General features: G+C 44.7%; 1 protein-coding gene across 2 annotated transcripts in view; it reads right to left on the bottom strand.

The window, feature by feature from the left end:
* The window catches only part of COL19A1 (collagen type XIX alpha 1 chain), a 2,198,704-nt gene that overhangs the window by 91,302 nt on the left and 2,087,288 nt on the right, over positions 1-20,114 (bottom strand). For both annotated transcript variants that reach the window (XM_085610910.1, XM_085610909.1), the window contains exon 51: positions 1,055-1,177. In XM_085610910.1, the coding sequence (XP_085467036.1) occupies positions 1,055-1,177 (123 nt within the window). The remainder of the gene's footprint in view (positions 1-1,054; positions 1,178-20,114) is intronic.

Below are 20,114 nucleotides of genomic sequence, written 5' to 3'. Positions count from 1 at the left end.
CCAGTGCAATGAAGGAACATGCGCCGTATGATGATGAATGAGCTGCCCTCAGGGGAGCTGCGAACTCACGGTGCCCTGGGGGCAGAACCTTCATGTGAAAAATGGAGTAGCTGCTTTGAAGCTACTCTGGGATTTCCTCATTTCCATGGGGCACGCCCCCTTGCAAATGAGGGAACGTTCCCTGATGACAGCGCTGGCGCTATATGTACACAAGCGCTATCAGCATTACAGAAGGGGACGCACAACCATCTGGGGCCCCTTATGTACTGCCAAAGTGCACCTTGAGGAGCGCAAAGCGGACACAAAAGCCTGTTGCGCCCCGAGGCACTTTGTGTAATGTGGCCCCTGATGTTTCATGGCACTCCTTCATTGTTCTGTGTTTTTAGAATAATACTCCTACGTAGCAGGGATTTGGTTCGGGGCAAAGTAACCTCCGAGTCACATGGCAGTACTGAGGCAAGCGTGAATTGTTAACCATCTATGACGATGAATGCAAGAGCTCATGATGCAGCATGACCTTCGCAACAGCATCGTTTACAAGAGTAACACATCAAGACTTGCGGCCACCAATGCTTGATATTTAAATTAATTAAATCAAGTGAACAGTACAGACCTTATTTTTCACCTGTGTATTTCAAATAAAAACTAGACATTGATGGCTCTCATACCACCAGTCTATGCTGTATGAATATGGTACACCATCAATACGTCACACTTCAGTGGAGTATCCACCACATACCGCTATCTCACCATGGCACCCTATACATGTAAAAGATCCACTAGCGGTATTTATAAAAATAGGATATTATATTTGTAAATGCACCCTCCCTGAGAGTGAATTAGTAGAACTGTATTGGGTGTTATAAGTATCAGGCCACACGTCTTGTATGGGTTAATTCATTTCAAAACAAGATCACAACATCTTTATTTAATGTGTTATTGATTGGGAAGCCACATATATGCAGCAGCCTTATTTAGTTTTTCAGTTATTCACATTTTCAGTCTGAGATTGCAATTAGTACTTTGTAACACATGGTCACTTTATCAGCCTTACCATTAGGTCCTCGGTCACCTGGGGGTCCAGGCAGTCCATCTTTTCCAGGTGGGCCAGGCTTTCCTTGAGCAGCCAGAAGTGCAGCTGGTGTTTTTAGCTGGGATATTAAGTCGCCCATTCTCTCTGTAAGAAAGATCGACAGAGTTTCTTAGTGCTATTAAAAGACAAACAAAAGCCTTTATGGGGTAGGAAATCACTTGCAAACTGTTTGTGAAGCACATATGTTTTGTAGTGTTAACTGTATTTTGCATGGACACCACACTACAATGCTCCATTTTCCATCCTAATACTGCAGACCACCCACCACGCTCGCAGATTGTCCGCAGTACTACAATAAATCTGAGGATGCAAGGTTCGGTGTATTACTAGCACTGACACCTGGTGCGAATGAGGCAGCTTACATCTAGGAAAGATTTAAGTGAAATGTGGAGTCTCAAGGGTATTTTCATAATCTGATGTCTCTGTTTAATACCTAGATGTACCCGTAAACCACTAACACTAGCGGTATATGATTATGAATGGCATTGCGACTGTGGCACTGGAGGTCCCACTGAGGTGTTGAATGGTCGTTTTGGGTTACCTCCCCCTAGGATGTGTCCCTCTTATGTCACTGACCTAGAACAAAAACCTCAAAGACAAGGATTATGTGGGATTTTTTCTATGTCCAACATTGGGCTCCATATTCACCAAAGGCGGAGCCTCTCGGGCATCAGATCATCAACAGCCCTCAGCAGCGATGGGGGCTCTCCCCCCTTAATCTGGCCCATGAAAGTCAGGAAGATTTTCCCTCAAACAGAAACTTTGGCAAAGGACCATTGGGAATGTGTGGGCACAACACACGTCCTACCAGTTGGACGTTCTTTTGCTACTCCTGCCCTTTCTTGCATGGAAAGTTCAAGAACATGTCATCCATGTCTAAGAGCAGGGTAGCATTAGCTGTTACTGAGCACCCCCTCCCCCGTGACACTTAACACTATTTCCCCAGGAATGCACCCTCTCCAGAAACTAGCAGCAGGTCATGGCCACAGGGATGTAGTTTCAGAGGGTGTTTGGGGTGTGACACCCTCCCACCCCAAATAAAGCTTGGCTTGGAAGCTAGTTCTGGGGGCCCTGAGCTGGATCTATTATCTCTGTTTCGGTTGTTCTCATTGTGAGCCAAGAATGAAGACAAAACAGTGACCTTTGATGCAAAAGAGGGAGAGAAAGAGACAGACATATTCCTCTGGTGACTACATTTCAAAATGTGAAATCAAATAAACTGCAAACAATAGCACCTTCCCTGCTTATCCAAGTTGTGTGATCCTAGGCAAAAATGTGTATTCAAAGAGCCTCATTTTGATTTGTTATCACATACAAACCCTTTTTAATTAACCCCTTTTAAATGCTATACTATACTGTTGCTCCATATATAATAAGGATCTAGGCCACGTGTAGGGTTTGTATGACTATTGACGTGCCTCTTAATTCATTGATGACACAGTCATTGGAGGCCGAGACATGAATATTTTTAAAAACTATAATTTTTAATAATTATCTATTATATATGCAGATATATATTCTAATGTACTGAGGTGAAATGCTTCTGCATGTAAAAGAAATACACTTTTTTTCATTTTAAAGAGATCACATCTTATTTTTATTTTGTTTGTTGCACAATATACGTGCTAAATGAAACATTTTTATGCCTCTGCTCATAGGTGGACTCTTAGAGCCAAGCCAGACCTATGGCTCGCTGTGGCTCAGTTTGCAGTGTTTATTTGCCTCCGTGCCATCCTCTATTTGCAACTCGAGCTTAGTACATGGGGCCATCATTCACTTGGAATAATGATTCGTAAAAGGTGCGGGCTGGAAACATGAAGCCATGCCCCATTGCACCGGCAGTCTACCATTAAGGCTTCTTGTAGCAGAAACAAAGAAAAGTGCATGTAGTGAAAATACATTTAAAATAAGTGATCCCAGGGCAGTGACTCCTGACCATTTTGCTGTATTTGACTGTAGACATGAGACCAGTTTACCAGTTTACCAAAAAAAAGTCATACATCTTTACCCACAGAAGTACTCCTTGAATGGGTGCAAATTTACTACTTTTGTAGCATTTGCAAACATTGGCAGTAGTAGACTTTGACAGCTGTGCCAGTCTCAAGTTTCTAGGCATTCTACTGCCAATCATACACCCAAAAGGTAATGGGATGGATACTTACAATAAGACTAACCAGTGGCAATCACTAGGGGTAGCATTCTAACCCACTGTTTTCACCCACTGTGCTACTCTACACACAGGCCCACATAATCCTAATCAGAATTGAACATGTTCTGCATGGAAACAGCCCATCCCAAGTCATGGTCCTCACACCCCTCCACCATGCAGTCCATTGCTAATTTAGATGGGAAATTTAAAATTCACACTCCCAGAATGTCCTTGCATTCCCACAAAAAAATGATGACTGAATCAGGCATTTTTGAGATATGAGCATGTAAGGATTTAGACTTTCAGAGGCCATTTTTCTGCCCTATATTTGAGTGTTTAATATTTCCAACAGCCAGTTTGCTCTCTTTGGAATTCACAGAAACACACATGTCTTGTTAGTATTTGTTTAGTGGGGTTGCATGGTGGATGGTGCTTTGCAATATTGGGCCCCATACTAGAGATAATGGCTGCTGCACTATCTCTGAGGTGTCTAGGAGCATCAGGACAATTACAGTAGCAGTAGCTAAAACTCCTGAGCTCAGTGTTATAGCATCTGCATCATCGTGAAGCAGTACTGATGTGTATGGTCAAACCTCAGTCACAGAAAGTGCTAGGGCATCTTGTTTTTGCATTTATCCTGATTTCACCTACCCTTCCATACTCTTCTTATGAACAGTTTTTAAAGTTATTTAAGTCGGCAGATCTTAATTGTGTACTATCTGATCACTTAATGCTTCAAAAGCAAGTCTGGCAACTCACAACACTACACCATGGAGAGGTCAACAAAGGCAATTAGCAGAATTTCAAAAGGTTAACTCTGGAAATCCACACGAGTATTATATCGCAACTCGCACAAGAATGGGTGACATGTATTATGACCCATGTAGTATTTCACTCTTTCAGTCACTGCAAAGGTTGGTTGAGTGTTTGCCTCAGGTCATTAATTACAGTAATGTACTTCTGCTGCTCTTGGGGTGCAGAGGGTCATCAGTAAAGCCTGAGAGAACATGTTGAGAGATCTAATAAGACTAGAACGCAAAGGAAAATATTTACAGTGACTGGCTGGGTATTGCTGTCTACCTGGATATTTTTACAGCCATTAATTGAGTGATGGGCGAATAAGTGGACAACTTGATAGATTTTCATCTGAAAATGAGATGATCTCAAACTATTCTTGATCAGAGGTCTGGTAGCACTGGTACTATTTCATTACTGAGAAACCACAGACTGCTTTCAACGTTGGCCCTATGTTGCACTTACTGCTACTACTACATGTATTTGTTGTTTGTTCAATATGTCTCTGATGGTCCGATTCTAGATGCATATGAAGAAAGTTGCAGTGCTTTAACACATCTGTCATTTAGGCATTGTTGGAGTTCAAATTGCAGCTATATAAAGGAAGGAATTTAGTTCCTATGTGATCATTGTATTAGAAGTGAGATTTACATCACGTTAGGAGGTGTGCTGTCAATTGTCAATAAACATAGTGATCCACCCACAAGTATGTATGTATGTCAGGTCCTCCCAGAATAAGTATGTATCCCCACAATGGTGGAAAGTACACACTAGTTGTTTAAATACCCCTCACACACCAAAAGGGCCCTTGGTGTCATGCTTCATCATAGGGGTCTTCCCGCCCCTCTACGGGACGGGGCGTGCTGCGACCTACGTTTGCGTGGGAGCACTGTTGTTGTGAGACAACTATGTGTTGTGTAGGGGTGTGAGAGGAAGGGTCAGGGGTGAATGGGAGAGTGAGATAAAAAAAACACCTGGCTCGTTGGTCTAAAAAATTGTAATATACCTTTGAGCTGGTGTTAGTAAAAGGTGGGGGGAGGAGGTGTGTATGCCTCAATGAACTGCGCCTCCTATGTCTGCCGACATGTTTCGAAGCTCCCCAGGCTTCTTCTTCAGGACCTTAAGGATCCCTTCCTATACTCACAGTTATATGTTGTATTGTGACAAATTTATGGTGTAGAAGAAAAAATGTTGTTATGCAGGAGAAATGGCTGATGAAATTATAATGCCTCAATAGGTCTTTGTAGTCAATACACCTGTAAAAAACGGGGGGAGAAAAGAACGTATATTTGTTGCTAGATGCTTAATCCATCGTGAGCATTCGGTGACCTGTAAAAAAGTGATACTATAAAGTTCCATTACCATTAATTTTATGCAATAACGTGGCCTGGCATGAGGAAAGTAAGTGAAGGACAATAACAAATGACAAAACACACACAAAGTCGTAAGTACGGCATAGCCGATAGAAGTCTCACTTGTTACCAGGTTGATTCCATGGACTACCGATCAACCATTTCTGGTAAAAACTTGTCTTTCCCTCCTCTAGATAGCCTATTAGGCACTCCCTCCACCCGTTCAAAGGCTCATGATGCTTTAACCTTACAAACTTCAAGTAGGTTGATTTCCGATGTCCCACAACAAACTAAACGCTACAATATAGATTCATGGATTCTATGGACTTACCAACTAAGGTCCGTTTTACATAAAGTGTGTGCTTTATGTTTTGTGTGTGTTTTGTCTTTTGTTTTTGTTATTTTTACTAACACCAGCTCAAAGGTATATTAAAATTTTTTAGACCAACGAGCCAGGTGTTTTTTATCTCACTCTCCCATTCACCCCTGACCCTTCCTCTCACACCCCTACACAACACAAAGTTGTCTCACAACAACAGTGCTCCCACGCAAACGTAGGTCGCAGCACGCCCCGTCCCGTAGAGGGGCGGGAAGACCCCTATGATGAAGCATGACACCAAGGGCCCTTTTGGTGTGTGAGGGGTATTTAAACAACTAGTGTGTACTTTACACCATTGTGGGGATACATACTTATTCTGGGAGGACCTGACATACATACATAATTGTGGGTGGAACACTATGTTTATTGACTTAATCTTGGGAGGATGTATCCACCTCCACTACTCATGTTGAGTGGTACCTCTCTACTCCCCATTTTGTTCCTTTTTTGTGCTGTCAATTGTGCCATCAGCTGGCATCTGACTGATCTTATTGAGCGGAAAAAGACGGCAAGATGCCCAAAAGAGGCCACTCTTTTGCCTATTGGAGAAAGAAGGCAAGTTCTGGGTGGGTTAAAAAATGCCTACAGTCCAGGGAGCCTAATATTTCACGTCTGTATGTATATGGGATATATGCAAAGTGCCAAAGTAACTGTTAGACCCGGGATCCCTGGTTGGCTGAGGCAGGTACATTAGACTAAGTAGGGACCTGCGTTCCAACGTCAGGGAAAGGAAGGTCACCTTCTTAGATAGCCCCGCTCACGCCCTCGGTATCTTGGCACGAGCAGCCAGGCTTATCTTCAAGGCAAATGTGTAAAGTATTTGCAACCACGCTCACAATAATCCAATGATGACACCACAAAGAGACTCCACATGAGTTTTATAAAAAAACGAGTATAAATGTTATGTAAAAAGATATACGATACGACCACACAACATAAATTCAACATATGAGGTTGTGTAATATTTCTCCTGGCCGGTTGTTAGGCCAACCAGTCCTTGTAAGTTCTGGCGATATTAATGAGCACTTCTAAACATTCTCCTGTACTCCTAATCAGGCGTGCAACACCCATTGGACTCACAGGGCTTCAGCCCCCCCCCCCGTCGCGTCTGGCAGCCCGGGATGAGACAGCCTCGCGGCACACACACAGCCGCACCCGAGCACTTCACAGGTCTTTAAAAGACCATTTGCATGTTAATGAGGCCTCGCTGTTGTTTCACCCCTTCTAAGAGCCCCTGCAGCTCCACTCTGCCTATGGCTTAAAAGATTCAGCCCCCCCCCGAAATTTTTTCTCAGCCCCCCCCGAAATTTGGCTCTAGTTGCGCCTCTGCTCCTAATACCATGTCATACAGTTCGTAATGCTAGAATCAGGCACTTTTGCAATGTAAAAATACTGTAATGCGTAACGTAGCAATCAGACACTCTGCAATGAAAAGAATGCAATGGATAACGCAACAATCAGGCACTTTGAAAGGTAAAATAATGCAATGCGTAATACAATCACCAGATATGTTGGTATGCAAAAATACGGCAATGCGTAATACTCTAATCAGGTACTCAGTTATGCAGGAATGATGCACTGTGTAATACGACAGTCAGGTATTCCATTCTGCAGAAATTGAATAATGCGTAATACACTCAGGGCCTGATCACCGGGCCTTAGGCGGTCTCTCCGCCTCTCCTTCTGACTTGTAGTCAGCCTCTCACAGTTGCCCCCAACACGGTACAATGTAATCAAAAAGTGGAGCTTCGTAATTCCGCCCCTGTACCTCCACTCCCTTGGCAATACGGGCCACGATACGAACCAAAGCAGAGGATTGCGCTGCCAACACGAAAGAGAGGCCGAGAGCATCTACCTCCGAGCCCGAGCCGGTGCCCCACCCCAGGAGTCAACACACGTTACCTGGGGGCGCGAACTCACTCTCCTCTCCTCGTCCAGCGGCTGGGCCTCCAATGCAGCTTTGTGAATGGGAACGGCGGCTCGGGCCAGCAACTCAGCTCCTCCAAGCCTGCCGGTCCGGGCCGCTTTAGTTACGAAGATCTCAGGCTGCAAAAAGCACACGCACAGAGCGTTGCTGAGTCTTCCTTACGCTTCGGGTGCACGATCACTGGGCACTTCACACACGGGTCTCAGGCTGCACGAAGATCACGCACACAGCATCGCTGAGACTCACTTTACTCCGGTGCACAGGATAACAAGGCAAATCCTCACAAAGGTCTCACAGTGCACAACGCACCCGCACACAGCGTCGATGAGACTCACTTGGATTCCGGTGCACAGGATAACAAGGCAAATCCTTGCGAAGGTCTCACGGTGCACAACACACACACATACAGTGTCTATGAGACCCACTTGGAATCCGGTGCACACGATCACTGGACAATCCTCACAAAGGGGTTCAGGCTGAACAAAGCACACGCACACCGTGTTGCTGATCCTTGCTTGGATTCCAGGTGCCCACGATCACAGGGCACGCTTTACGAAGGTCTCAGGCTTCAAAAAGCACACACACACAGTGCGGCTGAGACTCTCATGGAAAATTTTGTGTTCCTGTGTTTCTGAACAGGGAGCCAGCTCACCTCGGGCCCTTGGGGATAAGTTACTTCAAGACACAGCACACAGCAAAGTCCTTCAAGCTGGGGGACACAGCACACAGCAAAGTCCCTTTAGCCTTTCCTTGGTTAAAACAGCAAACTGCAGGCCAGCCCCAGAACACACAGCAAGGGTCAGTCCTATCTTTCAGTCTCTTCAGTTGTTTCTTCCTTGGCAAAGGTCCTCTTGACCACGAAGTAGCTCCAGTCTTGTTCACACTTGATCAAGCCATTCTCCAAAGTTCAGGGGTTTCAGCTCTCATAGTTATACCCCTCAATGGCTTTGAAGTTATTGTGTTTCAGGGGGGCACTGACCCCTGTTCAAACCAGTTCTGGGTGCCTCCCTGCCAGTGACACCTTCCTTCCTTTGATTAGTGGAGTCTGGATTCTCAATCACTCAGCAGGAGATGGGACAATTGTTTTATAGCAGCAACCCAGGCCTCTTCACCTCTAGGGGCTTCTCCTCTCCCTACACTCCAGATGCAGGTCAGCCTGTTGCTGTCTCACCTCCTCGCCTGGGTCAAGACATTCCCCAGATCCTATCGCTTTCAAATCCACACAGTCAATCCACAGCCAGGCAGAGACACACAGAAATGTTAGAGCACAAAAACTCAGCCACTTCTAAAAGAGGGGCTTCTAAACACACAATGCAAAAAACACCTTCATAAAAAGATGTGTTCTTACATTGTGAGTTCAGGTATACTAAACTTCACCTTTCCATCTTAAGCCTTTGGGAAGATAGGCTGGAAAACATATTACACAGCCTTCCCATTCTGTCCTATGGGCAAGATGGTCTTTCAACAGTGAAAAAGGAAATGGATATTATTTCACTGTCAGGACATGACACACACCTTAGTACATGTCCTGCCTTTCACATGCACTACACCCTGTCCGGGGATACCCTAGACCTACCATAGGGGTGTCTGATCTGCATAGAAAGGGAAGGGTAAGGTCTGGCAAGTTAGTGCACTTGACAGAACAACATGGCAGTTTAACAAACTGCGTGCAGGCCCTGCAATGGCAGGCCTAAGTTCCCTTTTTAAGGCTATTTGAGTGTGTGGCACAAATAGTGCTGCAGGCCCACTAGTAGCATTTGCATTACCAGCCCTGGCACACATAGTGCACTTTACTAGGGTCTTTACTAGTAAGGCAAACATACCAGTCATGAACAACTAAGTACCATTACACTTTATACACGGAGCACTTGCACTTTGACACTGATCAGCAGTGGCAAAGTGGCCAAAGCATCTAAGTTGGCAACACCACGTCAGAAAAAAGGTCTAGGGGCAAAGCAAAAAGTTTAGGGACTTTAGCCAAAAAGGGCCAAGTCCTACAGTAACTAAAAGGCAACAGAGTGCAGTACACATTCAAAAGCAAAGATGCAGTCAATGAGTGAGGAGGTAGCTTGGTTCTGGGAGCAGAAGTTGACTGTTACTGCATCATGTTCATGGGTGGGAGAAATTGTGCCATTGTTTCTAGGGAAATTTAGCAAAATTCCACTGAACTTTATAGGAAAATTACACATTTAACATGAAATGAGGTTTGCCAGTATCTTAAAATGATCTTTTTGAAGCAAGTGCACACTGCAGTAAAAACGAACATCTGGTGAGATTCAGGCAGGAGACTGGTTGGAGCCAACAATGGTGAGTCTTCTGGGTGTGATGCTTTGTGAAGGATGTCGCTGTCTTGAAGATGGTGTGGAACAACGAGGGAAACCAGTTGTGATCAATTAGGAAGAAATGTTGTGCTCTCATTTCTTCTAGCCATTGATAAAATGGGCTGCAGCACATAGGAAATACATAAAGGGTGGGCCACAGTGGAGTCTGGGAGGCCATGGATCAGGACATTACCACTATTCAGGTGCAAGAGTATAAAGGTTTGACATCAGTTCTAAAATCACTTACTGGAAGGATCGGACTAACTTTCTTTTATAGAGAAAGGTGGTACCAGGCCTTCTTTAGAATTGCCAATGGTGATGAAGTGGCTAAGAGATTCAGCATACAGCAATATGAAGAGGCAGAGGTCATCTTTAGCTGTGGTCAGGAGGGTGTTATCTATGATGTGTAGGGTAGCTGTCTATGTACTGCAGCATGATCTGAAGTAAGACTGGCAGACTACAGGAGATAGGTGGTGTTGATGCGATCTTGGAGTTGAGAACAGACTCCTTTTTCAATAATCTTGTTGATTGTGAGTGAAGCCCAAAGGTGGCAAAGTCATCAGAGCCTATTGTGGGCTCCTCAGGAGCCTTAGGACCTGACCTGCCCGAGAGTTTCTGGGAAGATATCTTGAGTATGGGAGGCATTGACAATGGTAAGCAGGGGTGAAAGAATTTCTCCAGAGAGAGCTTTGATATCGGACGAGGACAAGACATCATCTTCACAAAAGAGATAGGACTGTGAAGGAGGACCTCTGCAGGATGCTGTGTCTAAGATATGAAGTTTGGTGTTGTTAATATGCTGTCAGATTTTTTTGTTATTGGATGAAGAAGAGATTAAAGACATTGTACATGTCTGTGTTGTATGCCACAGGAGGGCCAGGGTATGAGTTGCTGTAATTCTTTTTTGATTTTCTTTCCTCTCTGTGGATGGAGCATTTGTTATAAGCAAGGTTTTTCACACTTGCCGGTTTTAGCTGAAGCATGGGTGTTCATATTATATTCAGGAAAGTTGTTGAAAGTTGATGATGTCAGAAATGCAGTTGAAAGAGTGAGAAATGTGCTCGAGCTTCAGGTTGTTGACAGATAAGTGTTTCAAGAATCTGTAGGGTTGCTCTATTGGGTTGACCTCCATGTGTTAGATAGATGCGGAGCAAAAAGGTAGGGATGCTACGGGACTTGGTTCCGTAAAGGGATATGGGTAGTTTGCATTGTATGGTTAGTGAGGCAGAGGATGTAACTTTGCTGTGTGTTGGTTGGGTAACATGCTGTATCATGTTGAGGGTGTTGATGAGGTTGCGGAGGGTGTTTTTATCCAGCTGGTGTTTTCTGGAAAGGTGAAATCATTCAGAGGTTGGTGCGGGCATGTTGAATGGATGAGATGTGAGGGGATGAGAGAATTCATCAAGGCAGCCTGTAGATAAAGTGGAAGGTAGAAAACTGATTTACGGAAAGTGAGAAGTGACATATGAGGAGTTCCATGAGTTGAGCAATTGCTTGCCTAGGGTGCAAGGCCAGGAGAATGTATAGGTGGTGATGAGCCCTTCACCCGTATGTGTGCAGCATGCACTCTAGATGTTGTAGCCTGTGGGAACAGAGTTGTCCACGATGCGTGTATAAGTAGGAATAAACCATATTTTGGTAATAAAGAGTGCAGAAAGCTCTTGGTTAGGGGTGAGGTCTGCAATGCTTTTAGTGTGGACTACTGTCGGATGTATGTTAATATACACGAATTGCAATAGTTTGAAGATGTGTAGTGGTTAGTGGGGTGTGCAAAGGGTTGGGTCTTTGAGTTGTGAGGATGCAGTCTGAGTGTATGTGTTGTCTAGATCTTGGTGTGATTGGGTGGATGAGTATTGGGGAGTCCTGGCTAAGCACATGATGAGAGATCACCAAGCAAAAACTTGCAGAGATTGCAGTGGAGCAGGGGATCTTGCCCAGTCCTTTACCTTGCGATAACAGGCCCACACAAGAAATGTCCTTGTCTGTGTCAGCCTCTTGCTTGGAAAGCCTGGCGGTGAGACTTTCTGAAGAGTTACCTGAAATTGAGAGGTTGCTGTGAAATGCATTTCCTGTAGCAGTGGAAGCTTGGAAATAAGGTCAGCATCTCTGGTTTCTTCGTTTAACCCCTTCAGCGCGGCGCGGATTTCCGCGCCGCGCTGAAGATTCCGTGCGCAGGCGGGGCAATGACGGAACGGTTCCGTCATAAGCACAGCCCCACCGACGTGCATGACGCAACCGTTCCGTCAAGCGCGTCGAAGGGGTTAAAGATAGGTTTGGCAGAAAGCCAGTGACACCAGTTCCTTGAGTGGTAAATGCATGGACATGCATTGATGTTCCTCTCCGTAACTATGGATACTGAGAATGCAGTGTTGTTACTTCCTGTAGAGGAATACTAGGAAATGAAGTGATGTCACTTCCTATAGGAGTGGATTCTGAGAAATGATGCCACTTTGTTTAACAGTTCATGCTGGGAAATGAGGTCCACTTGCCAGGCTTCTTTTTTAAAGATGGTGTTGGCAAGTAACCTGCGAAGCCACTACCTGTGGAGGGGAATGTTGGGAAATAAGGTATGCTAACCTGGCTTTTTTCTCTTAAGGATGGTGCTACTTTCTGTTAGGGTGGATGCTGGTAGATATGGTCAGCTTGTCTGGCTTCTTCTTTTAAAGATGGTTTTGTTGAGAATCCAGTGATGTCACTTCCTGAAAGTTTAGATACTAAGATATGAAGTTATGCCACTTCCTGTAGCGATGGATGCTGGGAAATGCACTGCAGTGATGTCCCTTCCTGTAAAGTTGGACGTTGGAAGATGCAGTCATGTCTCTTCCTGTAGATTTAAACAGTGGGAAATTAAGTCGCCTTTTCTTACTTCCTAATTTAAAGATGAAAAGCTGTATTCTAAGATATGCAGTGAGGTCGCTTCTTTTAGGGATGGATTCTGGAAAATGCAATGATGTCACTTCCTGCAGAAGTGAATGCCGAGACATGCAATGAGGTCACTTCTCATCGAGGTGGATGTTTCACTTTCTTAGCTTCTACTTTAAACATGGAAAACCTGTGATGTCAGTTTCTGAAAAGGTGGATGATGGGACATTCAGCGATGGCACTTACAGTGGAATATGAATTCACATTGTGAACATAGAAGGCCAGGCCCTGCGTCCAACATGTGATAGACATCTTACTTCACGATCAATATAAACAGAAATTCACTGGAAAAACCAAACGTTAAAGTGATGTTATAGTTAGAGATTGTTATTATAGCTTACTTTAAATAAAAAACCTTAGAAATTCCCTGAAAGAACCAAAGGTTAAAGGGTTGTTATAGTTTGGTGACAATGATAGTTTAACTTGCTCCTTTACGTTGGACTGCCGGGAGCTGTCCGACGTCATGGTGTGAGTGTGTGTCGGACGGCTCCCGGCTGTCTTGGCACCCATCCACGGTGGAAGTGCTGGTGCTCCCCCTGTGACCGACCTTGTGCACACCACAACCAGGGAGGGCTTCTGATGCCCCCCATGGCATCTAATATCATCTGCGCACACCGCGCTCCGACATCATTAGATTTTGATGGACGTGCTGGAAGCCATTCATTTCCAGCGCATCGAAGCAGAAAGGTAAGTTTCTCCTCAAGGAGGGGGGTTTGTTGTAACAAAGAGGCATTGGGGGAAAGGAAAGGGTTTTCCTTTCCTCCAATGTCTCTGTGGAGCATTCCAGCTGCATTATCGTGAATGGGGGATGCAAGCTTGCAGCAGGAATGCCCACTAAACACCAGGGTTTTTTATTTTTTTATTTTTTTTCAATGTTCGGGAAGGGTCCCTCCCCTTTTGGGAGCAAGTGTTTTGGCTGTTTCTGCCACACTTGGGGGCAGACTGGCTTATTCTTTTAGGTCCGTCGGCCCCACTAGGGTACCAGGGATATTTTTGCTGTGTTAGGGAGTGGCCCCTAGGGCAAGGGTCGCTGATAATAATTAATGTTAATTTTGGCTTTTAGGCCCATGTGCCCCCAAGGGGGCAGAAGCCACTAGACACCAGGGATGTTTCCTTCACTTTGTTGGTGTGGGGAGGCGTCCTTTGGGCAAGGATCACACCCCTTTAGGGGTGAATATTTGGCAGCTACTGGCTCCCTTGGGGGCAGAGGGCCCTTATGCTTTTAGGCCCATCAGAAGCCACTAGACACCAGGGATATTTCATTCAGTATGTTGTTGTTGTGGGGGGTGGCCAATTAGGCAAGCATCACTCGCCTTTCAGGGGTGAGTATTTTTGCCATTTCTGCCTCCCTCTGGGGCCAATAGGCGCTATGCTTTTAGGCCCATCTCCCCCCAAGGGGGGCAAAAGCTACTAGACACCAGTGATGTTTCATTCACTTAGTTGTTGTGGGGAGTAGACCCTTGGGCAAGGGCAGCTAACCTTTAGGGGGTGATTATTTTGGCCTTATGCTTTTCGGCCATCTGCTCCCAAGGGAGGCCGGAGCCACTGGACACCAGGAATTTTATTTTTGGGCAATACTGTTGTGGGGAGGGGACCGTTGGAATCACTTGATGATTAAGTTACTCTCAGTGCGGATGAATTGCCTGTTTTAGAGGAGGACACTGATATGCCAATAGTGCAGCAAGGAGCATATGGCTTGCAACCTTGGGCTGCAAGGCTTCCCATTGGAAGTGCTGAACTCTGGGTTAAGCCAAACATGGTGCAGCCTGTGTTGCCTGCCGTTATTGGTGTTGCAAACATTTTGCCTATAATTTTTTTGGGGTTGTTTATGGACAAAGCATTTTTAGATGAGATTGTTGAGTAGACTAATTTGTATGCTGAGCAGTATTTGAGGTACAACAGTGCCCTGCTCTATAGCTACCCGGTGGTCTCCCACAAATCTAGATGAGATGACGTTTTTGGGTTTAACTTTTTTGATGGGCTTGATAAGGAAGCTGTCCCTGGCTTCATATTGGTTGACCAGTCCCTTGATGACAACGGCCATATTTCCTGCAATCATGAGTGGGTATTGGTATTTACTTTTGCTTCATATCGTATGCTGCATTTTGTTGATAATTCACTCTTTCTAAGATTCTTCCTGCCCTTGATCACTTTATAGATCGATTTTCAGAGAACTATGCTCCAGGGAAAGAAAAACGCTGTTGATGAGTCTTTGGTCCTGTTCAAGGGCCATTTGTTTATTAGGCAGTTCATTTTTAGCAAGAGGGCACGTTATGGAATTAAGTTGTATATGTTGTCTGAGAGTAGTACAGGATATGTCTATAATTTCGCGATGTATACTTGTAGGGTGTACTATTGACCCCCCTGGTTGTCTGTCCACTTTCGGAGTTATTGAGAAAATTGAGTGGGAACTTGGTAGAGGACTGTTTTTTAACAAAGGTCACTCTTTGTACCCAGATAACTTCTACAGTGGTGTGCAAATGTTTAGGGAATTGTTCAAAGTGGACACTGTTGCTTGTGGCACAATCTGCTCTAACCGTAAAGGTTATGCAAAGGAGCTTGTTTGGAAAAAACACTTGAGAAGGGACAGTGCAGTGCCTTGCATAGTGATGAACTGCTAGCTGTGAAATTTGCAGACAGGAGAGATGTCTGACTACAAGTCATGATGAAAGTTTAACCTGTGTGCATTTGTAGGCTACAATAAGCACATGGGTGGTGTAAATAGAGTAGATCAGTCGCTGGAACTAAGCCTGGTCGGTAAATTCCATTCCACTCGTGGAATTTACGGAATTTGGGTAATTTCGTGTTCCGCAGAGAACGCGGAATTGCCATAAATTCTACGATCCGTGGCTTCGCGGAATTTGTTGTATGTTCGCGCTTTCAAAATGCCTGTTCATGAGATATTTCTCCTCGAGCACGCAAACAGCATTCGCAAACAAGAAAAAAGTATCGCGAATGGGCGGAACAAGCATTCCGCATGTTCGCGTAACTTTTGCGTGCTCGCGGAGATTTTTTACCATTTCGCGGAGCTTTGCGTAGCACGACTACGCAAATTCCGCCCACCCCTAGTTGGAACTTTACACTGCTGTTTGTAAGGCTTGCATTTGGTATAAGAAGTTAGCTATCCATCTCTTCAATTTAGCAACCTTTAATACGTTTGAGGTTACATATCTTACAAGGACTGTTCTCTAAAGTCAAATTTGACTTTTTTCAGTTTTAAGAGTCTGTGATAGGCAGTCTTTTTGTAGTGGAACAGGCAAGTATTCCTGGAGTTGGAGTGGTGGAGGATGTGGCTAGATTGAAAGATCGCCACTTTCCTAATTACAACCCTCCTACGAGGGATGTGGAAGGAGAGTCGTATGCACTGCCCTGATTGCTCTTCTTAGCCTGGGCCCACATGTTTTAGATTGTATCACACACACAAGAGGTTATGGGAGCAACCGTGAGTGTAAAAGTGAACTGCATGGTCTGTATTGTTTTCTATTTTTTGTTTAGTTTTACTGTAGGCATTAGTGTGATGTAGTTAGTTAGAGCTGTTGTGTTTTTAGTTATAGTTTTGCATCTACTTCCAATTGATTTGTGGTTTCTTTTTTGGTAAAATAAAATGTGATGGCGGTGTGCGGCGACTGGCACTTGACTGGCAGTGTGCGTGGACTGGGGCTTGGCTACCAGTGTGCATGGACTGGCCCTTGGCTGGTGGTGTGCATAGACTGGTGCTTGGTTGGTGATGTGCATGGATTGGCACTTGGTTGGTGGTGTGCGTGGACTGGCGTTTGGCTGGCAGTGTGGGAGTATTGACTCGCTGCTGATCACTACACACACTGCTAGCCAAACGCCAGTGCACACACTCTGTCAACCGTCAGCCGGTGTTATTGCTGTGTTAGTTATGTGGGCGTATAAATGCCTTGAATGGCATTGTCTGGTGATGTGAGTGTTGTTATGTGCTGGGTGTCAGGCTGTTGCTGTGAATGGTCTTGTGTGTGTCACGTATGAAAGGTGTGTGAATGGTCTATAAAGAGGTTGGTGTCTTGCTGCGTCTTTACAACTCACAAGCTGTAAGTCATTGGTTCAAGTTTTCCCCTGTTTAATTAATAACAGTGTATTTTTCATTTTTGTGAAATCTCTTGTTAATAAATGTTGCACGTTCTGAACCTTCACTCACCCTCATGCCAAATCTAACCAGTATGTGTGTGTACTTGAGCAACAGATGGTTGGGGAGTAATATTTGTCTTTTGTATTTCTTTGCCAGGGTGTACATTGCCTCTACATTGTCTGTTAATGTTGTTATGTGCTGACCCGTGGCTGGCGGTGTGAATGGTCTTGTGTGTTTCATGTGTAAAAGGTGTTCGAATGGCCTGTAAAGCGGTTGGTACCTTAAAGCTGCTTTACAGCTCACGAGCTGCTAGTCATTGGTTTTGGATCTTTCAGTTATTAACAGTGTATTTCATTTTTGTGAAATATCTTGGAAATAAAATATACATTTTGGACCTTTCACTTACCCTCGTGCCAAATCCAACCCGATTATGTGTGCACTTGAAGAATCAATGGATGGGCATTAAGATTTGTCTTTTCTGTCTTTCTCTGCCAAGGTGTACATTGTCTCTAGGGAAACACTTCCAACTCTAGATATTTTTGCAAACTAAAAACTCATGGCAGTATAGGGTGATGTGCCTCTCATGGATCCAAACAAGTATTCTTACCCACAATGCCATGTAAACCTCAAAATGTGACTAAAGTCACTAATTTTCCTTTCATAACTGTGCCATATTCTTCCAGAATCAGAAAAACACAAATTTCCTACCATCCAGTGTTCCCCCAGGCATCCTGATAAAAATGGTACCTCACTTGTTTGGGTGTGTCAAGTACCAAGTGGGTGTGCAGGGGATTCTGGGTAAAAAAACATTGGAGAATCAAGCAGGCCACACCTGCCTAGACTACCCCGGGTGTCTAGTTTTCAGAACTGTCTGGGTTTGGTAGGTTTCCCTAAATGCCTGCTGAGGCCAGGACCAAAAACGTAGGTGACCCCCTTGCAATTTTGTGCTAGATAACTTTGATGTCTCCACAATACATTTTGAGCGCTTACCTGTTACAGGCACTTGGCACACCCACACAAGTGAGATACTATTTTTATAGGGAGACTTGGGGGAATGCTGGCTGGGTGGAGGTTTGTGGCTCCCTGCAGATTCCAGAACTTTCCATCACAGGAATGTGAAGAAAATGTGATGTTTTTATTTTTACAAAGTTTGAGGTTTGAAAGGGATTCTGGGTAACAGAAACTGGTGAGAACCACACAAGTGAGTGCAATAGGTAGTGAGAGGACAAAGATAGAACTAAATTAAACATTTGGTGTAATTGTTAAGGACCAGTGGACGCTACAACACTTGAAACATGTTCTTGCAGAAAGTGGTCAATTTTTTTTTTAAGGATCTTTTTATTTATTTGTGACAGTAAAATGAAAGTATTCTACCATAGAGCAATATATTATAACAGTACAGTAAAATTACCCATCAATGCACCATATCAGCTGAGTTTAGCCTGGGATATTTCCATGCATTCCATGCATTCCCCCCTCCGTGGTCCCCATTATTCCTCCTCTTCCTGTGTTGGGAGATGAATCACTCTCACGCTCGGAGCCATACATGGACTACCTCAATATGTATTTCATTTGTCCCAAACTTTCCCCAAATTCTACACTCATCCTCTGTTCACATAGACTGATTATTCCATTACCATGCACCAATCCATGTCTCTTTTCCAGTCCCGCCGGGTTGGTGTATTCTCCGCCCCACAGCACCTTGCTATATTTCACTTCACCAGCATTAGGCCTATAGTTACCCAGATCTGATCCGCTTGTCCCAGATCTTTGGCTTATCAGACATAAAGGAGGCACCATTTAGCCAAGAGCAATACATTTCCACCATATATCTCTGTCATACTTGACATCACAGCTTCCCAATAAACCTGTATTTTTGGATGTGCCCATATAATGTGGCAAAAAGACCCTTCCTCGCCACATTGCCTCAGACAAAGTGAATCCGCCCTCCTTCCCATTTTAACAAGAGTGTTACAGGGGATGTAGGCTCTTTGTGGTATTTTAAGTTGAATGTGTCTAAAGCGTGCCCTAATGGCTACTTCCCTAGGGGAGGCCAAGGCTTCTGGCCAGTTCTCCTCGTGGAGGTCGGGAATGTCTCTTTCGCAGCACTCTCAAAGGCTTCCAGGGGTATTGGGGTAGTGTTTAATGAGCTTTTGATATGTCAATGAGACAGCCTTGTGCAGCAAATGTTCCTCAAGGAGTCTGGATTCTAGTGGTGTCGCCTCAGGCAGGGTTTCACCTCGAGGCAACGCCGCCTGTAGTGCATGTTGGATCTGTAAGTACTGAAAGGCTTCAGTGTGAGCCAAGGCATGGGATGCCTGGAGGTGTGAGAATGCTAATATCCTCGTACCAGAGTGTAGATCTCCAACTCTGGAAAGTCCAATTAGGTCCCATTTATCAAATCCCTTGCTTATGCCCATAGCACCTAATTATTCTGCTTCCCACAGGGGCTTGGCTTGCATGGTTTTTCCTTTACACCCCAGTTTTGCAAGAGTCTCATGCAATTGTTGGATCGTTGAGGCTATCAGGCTCTCCAGGGGCAGACGTTGAGGGTTGGCATATAGGGCCCCAAGGTACCCCCTTGGTTGGAGGACTAACCTGTACATTTGATAAGCCGGTTTGGTCTGTGGTTGATGAACCAATTGGTTAATCGTTGATAGGTGCACTGCTCTATAATATGATTTGATGTCTGGCAGGGCTATTTCCCCGTCATACTACCCTCGTGTTAGTTTACTCAATGTAATTGTGGAGGGCCCCTATACCATAGGAGGGACCTTACCTCTCGTCTTATATTTTTTTTAAATGTGTCTGGTACCAGAAAAGGAGTATTTTGCATGACATAGAGGAACCTTGGTAGTGCCATCATCTTGAATAGCACCGCTCTTCCTAGCAAAAACAGAGGGAGCGTGCACCAGTGTCGGACATCATTCTTGAGTCGAGTCAGGGGGCCATTCAGGTTGTGTATATGGTAGCGAGTCGGGTCGGTGGTGACATAGATTCCTAAATAGCGGAAGCCCCCCTTTACTATTCGCGCCACACACTCTAAGGGCAAGTGAGGTCCTTGGCCATGAAGAACAAATACT

The sequence above is a fragment of the Triturus cristatus genome, chromosome 6 (genome assembly GCF_964204655.1).
Source record: "Triturus cristatus chromosome 6, aTriCri1.1, whole genome shotgun sequence".
NCBI classification, from domain to species: domain Eukaryota; kingdom Metazoa; phylum Chordata; class Amphibia; order Caudata; family Salamandridae; genus Triturus; species Triturus cristatus.
Note: the sequence above shows the minus strand (reverse complement) of the source record. Positions and strands in the feature narration are given on the sequence as shown.